The sequence below is a fragment of the Dipodomys merriami genome, unplaced genomic scaffold (genome assembly GCF_024711535.1).
Source record: "Dipodomys merriami isolate MVZ:Mamm:240054 unplaced genomic scaffold, mDipMer1.0.p SCAF_8, whole genome shotgun sequence".
NCBI classification, from domain to species: Eukaryota; Metazoa; Chordata; class Mammalia; order Rodentia; family Heteromyidae; genus Dipodomys; species Dipodomys merriami.
The window spans coordinates 18,992,920-19,010,010 of record NW_027206401.1 but is presented as its reverse complement, the minus strand read 5'-3'; the positions used below and the strand labels follow the sequence as shown (position 1 = coordinate 19,010,010).

Sequence of the window (17,091 nt, the reverse complement as noted above, 5' to 3'; positions counted from 1 at the left end):
TACCTGGCTGTTTGGCACTTGTATGTAGACATGTGCTTGAGATAGTATAGAATTGTCATTATTCTTGCTTTCTATCCTAGAAATTTGAGAGAAATTTATTTTTTCTTCACAACTCAGCAATGGAATTCTATGTAGACCAACAATTAATTTGACCAGATATCTCTGTCATTAGGTCATCAGACCACTCTCGGAGAGAATTAGTGCTGAGGCTGGTCTGTTTTCTAGTTTTTGTCTAGTATTCAAGACAGCTTAAAGCTGGTGATAAAGTGCCTCCAGAGCTCTTTTGGAGAGACTACCAGAACTGATAAATAGCTTCATATTAAATCTTGATTCCCTGGAGGAATCAAGAAACTCTGGGTGCCTCTCATTGCACCCACATCTTAGGAAAACCTCACCCCATGCGGTCTCAAGTACTGACACACAACTGCAATGTGAAGGATTCAGATATGTTTTTCAGCAGATAACAAATATCAGAAAACATGTTTCTGTGGCACCGCAACATCTTTCTAAATTTGTGTGGTGTTTGCTCCAGTTGTGGTGTACCTTTGGCATGAGTGGACTAAAGCAGATGGCAGAATTGCTTTCTGGATTGGTGTCCACTGGAGTTGTGGAGTCCTGTGCACTGAATCTCTCTGTTTCTTTTTGTGTCTCTCCCAGAAGCCCCCTGTGCCACGCCCCTGATCTGCAGCTTTGGGAGGCCTGTGGACCTGGAGAAGGACGACTACCAGAAGGTGGTGTGCAACAACGAGCACTGTCCTTACAGCACCTGGATGCACCTGCAGTGTTTCTATGAGTGGGAGAGCAGCATCCTGGCCCAGTTCAACTGCATCGGCCGCGCCCGCAGCTGGAATGAGAAGCAGTGCCGCCAGAACATGTGGACCAAGAAGGGCTACGACCTGGCTTTCCGCTTCTGCTCCTGCCGCTGTGGGCAGGGCCACTTAAAGAAAGACACAGACTGGTACCAGGTGAAGCGGATGCAGGATGAGAAAAAGAAGAAGTCTGGGTTGGAGAAGAACACGGGGAGGCCCCCAGGGGAGGCTGGAGAGGAGGCAAAAAAGTGCAGACCCCCGAACAAGCCCCAGAAAGGCCTGAACCATGACCTCCCCCGTCGGCATTCTATGGACCGGCAGAACTCCCAGGAGAAGGCAGTCAGTGCTGCAGCCTATGGTGCCCGTTCCCCTTGTGGCTCCCCTGGCCAGTCACCCCCGACTGGCTACTCCATCCTTTCTCCTGCCCACTTCAGTGGTCCTCGTTCCTCCAGATACCTTGGAGAATTCTTAAAAAATGCCATCCATCTTGAGCCTCACAAAAGGGCCATGGCTGGGGGCCATGTGTTCAGAAATGCCCACTTTGATTACAGTCCAGCTGGGTTATCTGTTCACAGGGGAGGACATTTTGACACTCCTGTACAGTTTCTGCGGCGGCTGGACCTCTCTGAGCTCCTCACTCATATCCCCAGGCATAAGCTGAACACTTTCCACGTGCGGATGGAAGACGATGCTCAAGTAGGCCAGGGAGAGGATCTGCGGAAGTTCATCCTCACGGCCCTCAGTGCCAGCCACAGAAACGTTGTAAACTGTGCTCTGTGCCACCGGACACTGCCTGTCTTTGAACAGTTCCCACTGGTGGATGGAACTCTGTTCTTAAGCCCCTCGAGACATGATGAGATCGAATATGATGTTCCTTGTCACCTTCAAGGTAGAGGTGTTGGTTCACCTTGCCTACTTTCTGTTTGTTAAAACCCCAAAGCAAATAAGATGGAATTGCTCTGTTTGGGTTTAGTTTAACTGATGTTATACTTTTGTTCTAGTCATGTGGTAGGTAATGTGAGTGTTTCAACTTCACCCAGGGAGGAAGTGGTGGTGGTTTTGGTACACTGCAGTCACTGTACCAAGTGCAATTAGCCTCCTGGGTAGTTTTATGTTCTCGTTCTACTTTGATTTGAAGAAAGAAGTACTGGTCTATAGTTCTTCATAATTGGGAAGACATTTGGAGAAGAAATTACATTATTCTCCTTGCTATAAAATAGTTCCTTTTGAATCCCAATTTAATAACCTGGAAAGCTTTGATCTATGTATACCCAGCAATGAGGGAAAGTGGGGAAAGAAGGGACAGTATGTTTTCAGATTAGTTGAGCTAATTTTGAAATTATGAAAGATGAAATTATACGGGTAACATCAAAAGGAAAATGGAGGATTATTAAAAACTCAGGAGTTAAAATTGATAGTTTATGTAAAAGATCCTAATTCTGGATAAGAATTCCACTGAACAGAAAAGGGGCTTAGATGTATGTATTAGCCAGAATACAGATGGATAGAGAATATGAAACAGTTAGGTTTGTGATTCTAAGAAAATTACTCTACTGGAAAGTCTCTTTTCTCACCAGCTTGCTAGTGTCCATCATTCATTATTCTTCTTTGTCTTTGGGATGACCTTAGAATATTCAGAGTCCAGGAAGCAATAAAACAACCTGTCCCACAAAAAACCAAAAAGCCATAAAACCCTAAACAATTCAGGAGTTATCTTAGCTTAGAGCATTGGGGAAACTTGAGCACGTTTCAGTTGTAAGTCTAATGATAGGGTTAGTACAAGTGTGAACTATCTCTATTCTTATGAAACTACTGAATTTCCACAAAGATGAAATGCATCATGTATAATATATTCATGACTTTAAATGTATGCTAAGAAAAATAATCCTGGTGCAGATGGCTTACACCTGTAATTCTAGCTACTCTAGCTACTCAGGAGCCCAAAATCTGAGTACTGAGGTTCAAACCCGGCCTGGACAGGAAAGTCCATGAGACTCTTCTTTCCAGTTAACCAACAGAAAACTGGAAGTGGCACTGTGGCTCAAAGTGGTAGCATGTTCGCCTTGAGCAAAATAACTCAGAGACAGTGCCCAGGCCCTGAGTTCAAACTCTATGACCGACCCCCCAAATAAAACCCTAGGTCTCCAACCCCAGGGATAAACAATGATTTTTCATTTTTTTTTGAAGTTTGATATTCTATTTCTTACCATCTTGAGTACTTATACAAAGGAGGTATCATTTAACAAAGCAGTTTATGAATACAGTGCATCTCAGTCAGTGACATCCCGTCCTCATTCTCACCCCCCTTTGACTCACCCTTCCCCTTTCTTTTAGGGTATATATAATGAGTTTTGACTGCTTTCTCCGTGTCACTCCCTGTTATCTTTATTCTCCAATTTTAGATGTTATCTGTGGACTTGTTTTGAACATGAGATGACTACATATCCTCCTTTCTGTATATTACAATGATTAGTTAAATCCTTAATGTTTTTAGTGTTGAAACAAGACATATGGGTATATTTCCTATTATAGAGACAGTAAATTCAAAGATAACTGGAATTTCTTGCCAGGTGCCAGTGGCTCATGCTTGTAATCTTAGCTACTCAAAAGACTGTCATCTAGAGGATCACATTTGTGACAGAAGAGGCCACTTTATTCAGAAGAGTCTGCAAGACTTTGTTTGCTGTTCTCCAACTTTTTATTCCTCTCCTTATTTCCTTGCTCCTTGAAGGTTTAATTTATCTCTCCTTTTTCTCTTTCTTTCCTTCTTTCTCTTGGGTATGTTTTGAGATAGGAATTTTACTGTGTAGCTGAGTCCGGCCTGGAACTTGCTTGGTAGCCTAGGTTGGCCTTGAATTTATAGTGGTCCTTTCTCTTGCTCCCAAGTGCTGCAATTACAGGTGTTGCACTGCCATGCTCAGCTAATTTTTCTCTATATCTCTGGTATTCTAAAATCCCACCAAAATACTGTCCTTTCCTTCTACCTTCCCTCTACTCACTATGCTCTATACTGTCTTAGTGTCTTCACTCCAAAATCTTAGGATCTTGACTTTGGCGAAATTTTCTTTTATATTTCTTTGATAATTTTCTCCTTTTATTTATACTTTAAAAAACAACTCATATTAATAAAATATCCAATCTTTTAGATGATGATGATGATGATGATGAATATGATTACTATTAGTTTTGGTACCTCTCCTGGGGCTTGAACTCAGGCTTGGGCTGTCCCCAAGTTTGTTTGCTTGTTTCCCTTAAAGGCTAGTGTTTTACTACTTGAGCCACAGCTCTACTTCAGACTGTTGTAATACTCACAGATTTTTCTGCCTGGGCTGGGTTTGAACCTCCTTCAGATCTGAGTAGCTAGGGTTATAGGCATAAGCCACCAGCACCTGGCTGATTTTGTTTTTGTTTTTGTTTTTTGATGGAAGGGGGAATCCTTTTTTTTCCCCCCCCCTTCCAAGTGTGTTGTCTGTATCTATTATGCTTTCTGGAAGATTTCATTGGCTTCTGTTTTTGTATTTTTAAATTTCAAGAACTCTTAAATAACACCCTTATTATTGGAGGTAATGTCTGTTGTCTTTCTGAGCTGAAGCTGAAGGGAATAGGTTTTTTATATTGTTTCTTGTTTTTTTTGAGAGTGCTACCTAACTCCTTATGTCAGTTAGTCTTTGTTACAAAGCAGATTACTCTGAAAGTTAGCAATTGAAAAGAGATTATTTAGGGATTTCTTACAGTTCTTTGTCTTGGTGGTTAGCAGGGCCTCTCAGACTCCTCTCACTGTTTACAGACTAGGTAGCATTGGGCCTCAGGCGGGATAAGTCATCTGTGGTCTTTGTAGTGTTTCATCTTCCAGCAGGCTATTTTGGGCTTTTAAAGATTTTTTATTAATTGATACAGAATGATCATACATCTCTTAAGGGGTACAATGTAATGTTTTGACATACACATACACTGTATAATGAACAGATCAGGATATTTAGGGTCTCAGTTATCTCACAGTCCTATTATTTCTTTTGTAGCTTCCCCCCCTCCCCCCCATGGCTGAGGACCGAACCCAGGGCCTTGCACATGCCTGGTGGGTGCCCTTCCACTGGGCTAAACCCCCAGCCCCTCTTATTATTTCTTGAGGCAAGAACATTCAAATCTTCTTTTCTAGTTATTTTGAAAAATATAATACAATATTGTTAGCTATAGTTATTTAATGTACAAGAGCATACAAGAACTTGTTCATCCTATCTGATATTTTTACCCATTAATCTCTTCACCTCACCCCTTTACCCTTCCCACCCTTAGCTAACCAAATTCTTCTCTACACAGCTGTGAGATGTATAGAGGTTTTTGTGTAACAAGAACTCCACAGCTGAGTGATGTTCTGTGATACTTGTCTTACTGTGCCTTGCTTTTCTCACTTCACATAATGTACTTCAGTTCCATCATGTTGCCACAAATGACAGAACTTCATCATTTTATGTCTGAATAGTATTTTATTGTAAAGGAACCATGTTTTCTTAAATCTGTTGATGGACACTTAGGTTGAATCCATGTTTTGGCTACTGTGAATAACTCAATGAAAATGGGAGTGCAGATATCTCTTTGACATACTGATTTCATTTCATTTAGCTGCATATCCAGTAATGTGATAAGATAATTCTGATTTTAATGCTTTACACGAAGTATCAAATGTTAGGTATATTACCTAATATTGTATATTACCTAATACTGTTTTCCATAAGGACTATTATAATTAATATCTTCCCAGTAGTATATGAGGCTTGTTTATATGAGGCAAGGTAGGGAGACACACACTGGTTAATGAATAGAGGGTTCCAGGTACCTCATTGAAGGTTGAGTTTGTGGGGGTTATTTTTCCCTATTCTTTATCCTGTTTGCTGGTAGTGTTAGAGGGAAATGGGTGAAAACACTATTTAAAAACTTGACCATTCTTTGTGAAGACAAATTGATTATACATAGACTAGTATATGTGAGAGTTGTAGTTTCCTATTTATGATGGACAAATTCTTTTGATGCAATCCATTTATCAGTCAATCAAACTTAAGGATTTTGTATAGGCGTTGAGTAATACCAGTTTTTACTTCTGTCATAAGTATATTATCTCAGGACATAAGATGTTTTTATAAAATGTAGCTAATTTTGCCAGACCAAAGGCTGCATATAATACCACATGTAGAAGTAGTAGCGTGTAAGCATTAATTGAAACATTGTGAAATTTTCAAGGAAAAAAGGGCTGTATAGGCTTGTTAATCTTAGGTGGCAATGGGAAGGCAGATGTTAAGAGGTGGTCTGGGTTTGAAAAGCAGAGTCTGGCCACAAACAGGTATTTTTTTGTTAATGGATTGTGCAGTGGGAGCAAAGGAATAGTGGTTAAAGGAAAAAAGACAGGTCATGATAGCAGGTACGGAGGGAACCATTTGGTTAGAGAGATGTTCTTCATTGGGAAATGAGTAGACGAGGTAGGAAGAGGATCGTGGGATCCTTTCAGGCTATAGTAAAGAGCTTTGCAAGGTGTTTTATGAATAGAAATTTAAAGTATTGAACATTACCTTTTACACTTTTTTTTTGAGGTACTGGTGTTTCAACTTGGCTTCATACTTGCTAAGTAGGCATTGTATTTCCTGGGGCTTGAACTCAGGGTATGGGTGCTATCTCTGAGATTTTGTGTTCAAGGCTAGCATTCTACCACTTGAGCCACAGCTCCACTTCTTGTTTTTGTGGTTGATTGGAGATAAGAGTCTTATGGATTTTCTTGTGTGAGTTGGCTACAAAACTGCAATCCTCAGATCTCAGCCTCCTGAATAGCTAGGATTACAAGCATGGACATCTGGTGTCTGGCAAGACAGTGGTTTTTATTGTTGCATCTCAGATAGGTCTCCGTGATCAACAGCAAGCTTATATAAATCATTTCCTTCTCTTGTATCCTCTAAACTATTCATCTCCAATAGAAAAACCACATTCCAGGCCACAGGATTCCACAGTTTACAGTTGATTATATGTTGTTGAAATACTTGTTGTTTTCACAGTAAACCCTGTAGATTATTATTCCCTTGCCTTTTCTTTTGACACCCCTCTCTACAGCCTTTAGCCCCTATTTTCTACTCAAAAAATGTTTTGTTTGGTTGTAATGATTTATTAAGATTGGTCTAATTGGAACAGTCTCTCTGGGCTTTCCACTCAGTATCACATGTGATAATCTCTTAGGAATCAGCTTTTGTTTGAACTCACAAACAAAACTGTGTCCTAGGATTTAGAAATACATTATTCTCTTAGGACAGTGTATAATTCTAATTAAAAGCAAATCCAGAGCCTTAGTCTGGGCCAAGCCTTCCTAGGTATTTACCTGTAAGTAAAGAACACAGATAGACTTAAATATGCCTGGACTTTGCTACTTAGTGTCTATGTGAACCTTGAACAAATTGCTCCAACTCTCTGAACTTCACTCAGTTCCTCTTTTCCAAAGTAGCAAGAAAGGCCTGTTTTGTACTGTTGCAACAAGAGGGCAATGAAATGACTCAGTGCTTACAGCACAGTTCAAACCCTTGGTAAACACATGGTAAAGGTTGCTTATTGTCTTCATCATCATGGCAATTATCAACATCTGACTTCTGTGTCTGGCCTTGTCTTCCCAGCCTGCGGCATCCTGTGCAATACTGGATGCAGTGAACTTTAATGTGTAGACCTGGGAGGGAGACTGAAATGAGGTGTTTTTCAGTAGCATATGAATGCTTGAACTGACTTCTTGACAGGCCCCTAGGCCACTCAGAGTAGATACAGTATGTGAGACCTTACTTTCAGTGTCCTAGAACAAAGATGGGTGGTTTTGCAAGAACCTCCCGTTACTCTCTATTTTTTGGCATAGAGGCTCCCAAGGTTAATGTCTTTGAATATTAGGATATTGATACATCAATTTATCTGGTATACATTTAGGTGTACTCACCTCATTCTAGACATTGTGATGGCCACTAAGTTTACAAGGATGAATAAAACATAGTTCCTGCATTAAAGAGAGTGAGAATCATGTGAACAAATACAATGAAACAATTCCTTTAAAAGATGGTTATGTGTCTTTCTACAGAATGGTGAAAACCTGCAGTCTGACTTATTAGGCAGTAAGCAGCCTATTCTAAGTAAGAAACCACTGCTGAGTGTGTGTTCTGGCAACTGTTTTCAAGGCAGAAGCAGATCCTAGGCATTCTAACTCCTGTTTTTTGAACACTTAATCATTCCATATAAATTATGGGGACACCTTTCCTTTATAAGTATTGAGATCTTTATAAATAACAAAGGGATGAAGTTGTGACTTTTGAGAGCCAAATAAATGAAAAGACATCAAACTTAAACCACTTAGAAGTAAGTAATTCCAGTTCCTAAATTAGACATGGCAATAGTTGTGCAGTTTTGGGGACAAGGACACTTAATGATGATTTTTACTGCAGCATAGTTCTAGGCCATCAATACAAGGCAGACTCAACTTTCTGATAATGAATCTTGTGGGTGAGCACTTACGATGACACGTGTGACTGGGTCACGCTGTGCCACACATAGACGTTTGATCAAAGTCCTGTGTTGTAATTACAGGCTAGTTTTTGAGCACATGGGGCTTTGTTAGTTGAGTTTGGATGGACAAATGATGTAAACCTGGCAACATATTTTAAACTAAAATGAAGCAAATTTTAAACTAAAATGAATATATTTTAATAAGTGTGAACTTAAATTACCTATTCCGTTGACAATAGTTGTGCATTATTCTAAAAGCACAGCTTGAGAATGTGTGGTAAATACCATTTTTAAATATATTTTTTATTGTAAAGATACTGCACCAGAGGGGTTACAGTTACATGAGTAAGGTAATGAGTACATTTGTTTTTCCCCTACCATCCCTTCCTTCCCTACTTCCCCAACTCCTTCCCCCTTCCCGCCCTGAAGTTGTAAAGTTCATTTTCAACACAGTGTCTTGTACATCTTATTGCTACAGTGGGTCAGCCTCTATCCTTATTTCAGCATTTTGTTACTTCCCTTCCCTTTCCCAAATTAGAAAAATGTATATACAAGATGCAGGGCACCTGAATCAAATACAGTGAAAACAGGGGTTATACCATAGGGGAAGAACACAAAAAAGAAACAAAATCACATAGTACAATAAGTACATTAAAAACAACAGCAAGAAAGATAAAACCTCTTATGTCCCTATCTTGGGGTTCGTTTCACTTAGCATCATCTTACATGGTCATATGTACATAGCTTTTGACCTTTTCTGTTTGTCCTAGACATTACCATTTATTTTTATTCTATATTCATCCAAATGATCAAGTGTTTGCTAATAATTGGTAAATGAGGCATTTTTAAATCCCCTTTGGAGACAAAATGTGATTTCTATGATGGTCATTCTCAGTTTTGTGTCTTCTGTGTACAGGGAGACTCATGCATCTGTACGCAGTGTGTGTGGATTGCCTGGAAGGGGTTCACAAGATCATCTGCATCAAGTGTAAGTCTCGGTGGGATGGCAGCTGGCACCAGCTGGGCACCATGTACACCTATGATATCCTGGCTGCCTCTCCCTGCTGTCAGGTTTGTATCAGCTCCACTGATGGAACACTGTTGGATACTGTAATTCTGTCCACGGGTGAATGCAGAGGTGTTAGAGCCTACATTGTGGTTGCTTTAGGGAGGTTTGAGGACTTGGAAGGGATACTTCTGCAAGAAGAAGTTCAGTTGGAAACTTCCCCCAGAGTTTGTGATGGCTACAGACTCTTTCACAGCAGGAATAGCCAACTGACTACATTGTAACAGAATACTATGTAGCCCTTAAAAGGAGTGCAGTTAAATCATTTTATGTGCAGTTTTTTCTGTTAAGTAAAAAAAAATTATAATATGGCTATTCTAGGCTTCCATTTGTGACTAAGCATGAAAAATGCTCTGCTAACACTTCAGGCAGTTGGTCAAATAATGTGGAAAGGGTGGGGGGATGCTGAGTTATTCCTTTAGTTTTATTTATGCTTGTTGGTATCTTGTACTAATAACTGATACCAAATCATAACAAAGGGTAATGATTTGAAAAGGAGAAAGTTTCACTTTCTAGGATTTTCTCTTTCCTTTCTGTGGGATAGCATAGTTACCCAGGAATTGTATACTTAGTTACGAGAAGGATTTATAGTCCTTAAAAGCACTACTAAGAAGAAGCATTTTCTGATGCTAAGAGAGCATCTGAAATTCAGAAGTTGTCAAAAGAAGGCAGAAGTAGTAGCATATGAAAGCATTAAATAAGATCATAGACATGTAGGCAATAAAAACTCTTGGAAATGTCTTAGTTTTTATTCCAAGTGGTTGGCGGTAGGGAGGAATCTGTTATTCTTTGGTATTTGTGGGTAGGAGAGAAATTTCTCATTGCTTTTCATCATGCAAGCCTGGTTTTTATTACAAACATTGGATACATGCTTTATTAGTTATTTAGTTATTTTTGTTGTTGTTGTTGGTCATGGGGCTTGAACTCTGGGCCTGGGCGCTTTTGCTGAGCTTTTCAGCTCAAGTAGAGTGCTCTACCACTTGAGCCACAGGACCGCTTCTGGTTTTCTGAGTGGTTTTATTGGAGATAAGTCTCATGGACTTTCCTGCCAGGCTGGTTTTGAACCACAATCCTCAGATCTCAGCCTCCTGAGTAGCTAGGATTACAGGTGTGAGTCACCAATGCCAGGCTATTCAGTTATATTTTTAGCAGTCTAGTTGTGTGTGTGTGTGTGTGTGTGTGTGCGCGCGCGCGTGCGTGTGTGTGCGTGCGCGTGCGCGCACGTGCATATGTGTACATGTGCATGCACATGTCTCCTGGGGCTTTGAACTCATGGGCTGAGCACTCTCATTTTGCTTAAGGCTAGAGCTTTACCACTTGAGCCACAGCTCTACTTGTGAGTTTTGTTGTTTTTGTGGTGGTGGTGATGGTGGTATTTGTTTTGAGTAATTTATTAGAGATAAGAGTCCCACAGACTTTCCTTCCCCAAATGGCTTCGAACTGTGGTCCAGAAATCTTGGCCTCGTGAATAGCTGGGATTACAGGTGGGAGCCTCTTGCATCCAGCTGTGCATACTGTGTTCTAAGGAAGAAATCTTCCTTCAAGCAATGTAAGCCCAAACTCATGTTTTCTGGCCTCTGAGCTAAATGAAGAACCATGTTTGATTTCTGTTTATTACTATTTTTATTCAGCTGATAATCACTGTGAAAATATAGGTGTTAGGCATCACCATACAAATTATACACAACTAAGGAATCCAGGAAAATCTTTCAATAAATCTGAATTAAAAATAAGCAGGAAATTGGTTATCAGAAAGGAATAATTGGGGGGCTTGGAAGGTGGCTCAGTGTTAGAGCGCTTGCCTTGCATGCCTGAGGCCCTGGGTTCGATTCCTCAGCACCACATAAGCAAAAAGAAAAAAGCTGGAAGTGGCACTGTGGCTCAAGTGGTAGAGCGCTAGCCTTGAGCTGAAGAGCTGAGGGACAGCGCCCACGCCTAGAGTTGTCCCCATGACCGGACCCCCCCCCAAAAAAAAGAAAGAAAGAAAGAAAGAAAGGAAGGAAGGAAGGAAGGAAGGAAGGAAGGAATAATTGGCTAAAGAGGGAAGTTCGGTCAGAACCTCACTTTTAAATTGTCCAGAGGATGTAGTGGTTAAAATGGAATTGTTCTCAGGTTACAGTGTGGGACAGGCTTCTGTTTTCTGCTTCCCAATTCTAACTGTGTGGTCTTGGGCATGGTACTTTATTACTATGTGCTCCAGTTTCATCATCTAAATTCAGATACTACTAGCTATCCTCACAGGAGGGTTTTGAGGACAAATTGAGATTATCTTTTGTTAGTACAATTTTAGAAGGAATATAACTTCAAAGACCATTTTATTTAAACCTCCTGGTTGTTCACTTCAGTCATAAACTGATTCTGGTATCAAGAGACCTGTGTATGAATGAAGATACAGAGTACTGGTGGGTACCAGAAGCCCCAGGATAAGCAAACACTTCTGCCTGGATTGCCAGTTTTACTTGAATATTTTAGGGCAATTTTATTTTTACACCAAAACAGAATATCATCATTTGGAATGAGATAAAAGGGTATATGAACTTTTGAAATAAACTCAGAATGTTGCAGGAAGTTACAGGCAAGTTTGAATGGGGTGTGTATGTAGGGGGGTTACCAGCTTCGACCACTCTGTTAAAATCCAGGTCTCAGATGGTTCCTGTTGTTAAGGGAACTTTGGTGGAGAGTTTTTGGCAGATCTTTTTGTTCGTAGGAAAGGACTAGCAGCACCTTACAGACAGAAAGAAAACTGGAGTCAGTAATTTCCAGACTAATGGCAATGAATTTTCATTGTGTCTTAGGCTTGTTTTAGCCCGTTTTGTAGGAGAGGAGATGGGTTTCCAAACTCCCTCAGTTCCTAGCATGTTGTTGGTTGGGGTGCCTTTGACAGGTGTGTGAAGCTGAAGGTATTGTGGCTGACAGCATCTGTCTCTCCCAGGCCCGCCTGAACTGCAAGCACTGTGGCAAACCCGTGATCGACGTGAGGATCGGGATGCAGTACTTCTCCGAATACAGCAATGTCCAGCAGTGTCCACACTGTGGGAACCTGGACTACCATTTCGTGAAGCCATTCTCCTCCTTCAAAGTTCTTGAAGCTTATTGATGAAAGCTTTGCTTTAGTAATAGCTATTTTATTGATATTACTTTGTTACAGATCTTTTATAGGAAAACATTCTGTGACATTAATTTCTTTTTCTAAGTTAAAGCAGAGTTTACTTTGTATATCTGTGCCACTAAAATGGGGTTTGCCCCTTGCCTGTCTTGATTCCCAAATGTTAGTCTTTGGTCAGGATTGGAACTAAGAAGGGTAGTAGGGGGCATTTGGGTAAGAGTTCACTCTCACTGAGAGTCTCTGTTACATCTTTAAGGTAGTTGGGAGGATGGGATGAATTTAGGAGAGGGATTTTGTGGTTATTATGGAACAGCATAGTGGGATATGGGAGGGAGCTCTTACTAAAATGTTAACTTTCTAAAGACCTACTTTCTAGATCGTCTGTGAGCATTGGGAATAATATACGACAAGTGAATGTAAGTCTGAGCCTTGAGAGCTAATAGTGTGTCGTGCTATCTTGGCTTAGTGTTCTGCAGCACATGTTGACATGCAGTTTGCTCTCACTGACAGGTGACTGGAAAGTGGACCTGAGTGCTGTTTCTTTCACTGTTTTAATGATCAATTCCAATACTGAAAATTAGATCTAAATTATGAGACAAAAACTTTTGGGGTTGCAGATATTTTTAGCTAAGCTGATCTATAATGCAGACTATGTAAAAGGAATTCAGAAATGGTACACTGTGAGTCTGAAGTTGGTCAAAGTAGCTGTTAAGGAGAATCCACGCATTCTCCTTAAAGTGATTTGGGCAGTGATAATTTCACTGTTGAAGTACCATTTGGTATCAGATCCTTTTCATGGGTACATCTCACAATCACAAAACTTTACTGTGAGCTTCAGAAACAGCCTTGCCATACATACTTGTCCCATGGTAATTTAGCCCCATTTACCATGTTTAACTCTTGAGTTTCCAAAAAAAGTTGACCTGAAGAAGGAAAGGGAAATTTGTTTGAGAAAATAGGAAAGTTTTTAAAAAGTTTGTTTCATATTGGAAAATTACTGGTTGAAATGCAAAAAGTATTTGTCATTCTGAGAATTCTCACGATACCTTAACTGCTGATGGAAAGGTGGTCATGTATAGAGCTTGATTAGTCAGATTATTATTTCAAAATACTGTCTTCTGTTCATTAGAGCTTGGTGACTTAAGTACACTGATGCCCTATCCTCTTGTAGAATTGGAATTGCACTGATTTCTCATAAATATGATAACTACCAGTATATTTATATATGCTAAAAGAATCCTAAAAGAGTCTGATGAATAGGCAGATTTGGGGTTTATGTGAATATTTTATATTACTCATTTTGCTTATACCACCACCCCATTGTTTCTTTCAAAACAATTATTGCAAGTGAATTTCAGTTAATAGTGGGAAGAAATGCTCACAATGTCTATGAGAAGCAGAAAATCATCACTGGTCAGACAGTACTTGATACAACTACAAGATACAGCCCTTGAACTGTAATTGTGAGTTAACTATTTCCCTACTGATTCTCTTATACACTAAGTATAAGATTGGTAAGTTTCTCTTTAGAGAACTATTTGAATTTTATTTCTGATTTTAAAATGGTAAAATATTTTTAATGCTATTCTTTAAACCACCTATATTTTTCTAGTGAAACCTGCTTTTTTGTTGTTCAAAGCTTAAAGTTGACCTATCATTACATTCTTAAGTTTATTAAACAAAAAAATTCCTGTGGGTTAACTGTATGTTGTATTCTATGTTTTCTCCTTAAATTGTTTTCTGTCCTCTGAACAGTAACTATGATGGGCTTTCAGTATAATTGGGTAAAACTTTTGGATGTTGTTTTGATGATAAAGTGGGGACTCTATAGAAACAGATCTATAGTTATATATAAAAAGAGAGAAGACTGAGTACCATACTCAGTATCCTGTGCCTTTAAGACATTACATTTTTGTCTGAAAGGGGAAATTTGGCTGATTTGAGAATAAAATACAATTGAGTATGCAACATTCTAAGGATAAATCTTATTTTAGAAATCTGCTGACCTTAATGCTTTCAAGCTTTCCCTGAGCACCTTGATCAGAACTGGAATATGTCAAGAAAGATCATTCTTTTTATTGTAGTTAGGATATTAAAGGGTATTAATCACCCAAGAACCAATTTGTTTTCTCTGATGAATAATGTTCAATAACATACCACAGTCTTAGAGTGACTAATAATTTCAAAGTATTCTTTCATCTGCTCTAATATTTTTAATCATTATTTTTAAGAGCTCCATACCTTGAACAAATAAAAGTATGTGCTTTAGTTTAGAGGAGAGACTATTTCTGATTATTTTTCCTACAGACCATCTCAGCTGTACTTTTTTCTGGTTGTATCTGCAGCAGTTGATATACTGGGTTTTTACTTAAAAAGATACACATCGTGCCATGAAATGGAGAGGTCACTGAATTGTCCCATTATACAAGTTGCTCCTCAAATGCCCTTTATATTTACAGTTATTTTTGTAGAAGTCTATTTTCTAAATAAAAGGGATTTTTATATCTCTTTGGGGAAAATTAACTCATCAAGAAAGAATACGATTAGGTGTTCAAACACAAAAATTAAGACTAATGCGTAACTTAAGCCGATCAAAACTAACTTGCTGAAATCTTTCACTTAGTCCTTCCAGACCAATGCTTACTATACAATCTGCTCTGCTGTGCCCAGGTTGCTAACTCAGTTTGCTTTCTTATTTAGTTTCTGGTGGCAGCTGTTGATAATTTTAGTTGGAGGTTGAGGAAGAGAGTTGGCTTCTCAGTAGGATGCTGCCCAACCCAGTTTATCTCCATGTCTCGTTGACTTCAATATTCTTTCAGGTGATTGAAAGAAGATATAACAAGTGGACATTGTTAAAACCAGCTGAAGAATATATCGCTGTCTGTAAAGATTTGTCAAGATGTCTTTGATTGCACTTTTGTTGAGGGATGACAGTGTAAATAGCTGAAGAATGTTGATAAAATCAAAGCATTTGGTTATGGAATCGTGTGGTGTTAGAAGGTTCCTGTTTGTGAAATGTATGTATTAAAAATAATAAAAATTCAAATTAATATTGCACTCTTGCTGTGTCACTTTTGGGATTTATTTTTATTTTTATTTTTGCCAGTCCTGGGGCTTGAACTCAGTGTCTAGGCACTGTCTCTGAGCCTCTCTGTGCTCAAGGCTAGTGTTCTATCACTTGAGCCGCAGCACCATTTCCAGCCTTTTCTGCTTATGTGGTACTTAAAAATCGAACCTAGGGCTTCATGTGTGCTAGGCAAGCACTCTACCACTAAGCCACATTCCCAGCCCACTTTTGGGGATTTTTGAGAAGTAGGAATATCTGGCAAGAAAAGGTAGAGATACTCTGAGGTGTTATAAACACTATTGAGAAAATAATTTTGGGCCTGGGAAGGTGGCTTAATGGTAGAGCGCTTGCCTTGCATGCATGAGGCCATGGGTTCGATTCCTCAGCACCACATAAGCAAAAAGAAAAAAGCTGGAAGTGGTGCTGTGGCTCAAGTGGTAGAGCGCTAGCCTTGAGCTGAAGAGCTGAGGGACAGCGCCCAGACCCAGAGTTAAGGTCCCACGACCGGACCACCCCCCCCCCAAAAAAAAAGGAAAAGAAAATAATGTTAAAGTCAACATACAGCTGATTAAAACTACAAACTGCTGGGCGCCGATGGCTCACGCCTGCAATCCTAGCCACTCAGGAAGCTGAGATCTGAGGATCGTGGTTCAAAGCCAGCCCGGGCAGGAAAGTCCATGAGACTCTTATCTCCAATAAACCAATAGAAAACCGGAACTGGCGCTGTGGCTCAAGTGGTAGAGCACTCGCCTTAAGCTGAAGGACTCAGGGACAATGCTCAGGCCCAGAGTTCAAGCCCCACGATCGACCAAAAAAACCCTACAAACTATTTGGCACTGCTTGAAAGTTGTGTCTAATGTATAAATTTTTCTACTTCTCTTTTGACAAAGTAAGCATTCTGTATGACAGCCATCTCGTTTCTACTCGATACCTGGTCCAAATTTTTTTTTTTTTTCCAATCATGAGGCTAGAACTTGGCCTGGGTGCTGTCCCTGAACTTTTTATTATTTTTTTTTTATTGTGAAAATACTGTACAGAGGGGTTACAGTTACATGGTCAAGATAATGAGTACATTTCTTATCAAGCATTGTAGCCTCCTCCTTTGTTTCCCCTTCTCATCCCTTCCCAGCCTCCCCCCGCAACCCAATCCTCCCTGCCCCCCCCCCCACAAAAGTTGTAAAGTTTGTTTTTGACATAACGACTTGTACATCTCATTGTTGGAATTGTTATACTGAAATTCGGGGACCCCCAGAAGACCACCAGAGACCACGATCAATGTAAGCAACAAAGAGCCGGTTTATTGCAAGCTTGAGCTTGGTCCTCTGTGTACACGGTAACCGGTGACGCGAAGAGGCCCTGAGCATAGAATCAGCGCAGTTTTTATAGTATTGAACTAACAACTTTAGGGAACTTTTACATAAGAAATTACATGATTGGTTAACATTTACATTTAAAGTAAGCTAAACTGGGCAAATAATGCTTGGTTGACCTTTACAGAAAAATGTCCTTGGTCCATAGCTTGACCCGAAAA

At 39.8% G+C, this 17,091-nt stretch overlaps 1 protein-coding gene across 1 annotated transcript in view; it reads left to right on the top strand.

Annotated features, from left to right (window-relative positions):
* Window positions 1-15,550, top strand: part of Heca (hdc homolog, cell cycle regulator) — a 45,790-nt gene extending 30,240 nt beyond the window's left edge. The window contains exons 2-4 of the mRNA XM_070010716.1: window positions 658-1,698; window positions 9,238-9,392; window positions 12,320-15,550. Coding sequence (XP_069866817.1) covers window positions 658-1,698; window positions 9,238-9,392; window positions 12,320-12,484 — 1,361 coding nt within the window. The 3' untranslated portion in view covers window positions 12,485-15,550. The remainder of the gene's footprint in view (window positions 1-657; window positions 1,699-9,237; window positions 9,393-12,319) is intronic.
* The last annotated feature ends 1,541 nt before the right edge of the window (window positions 15,551-17,091 follow it).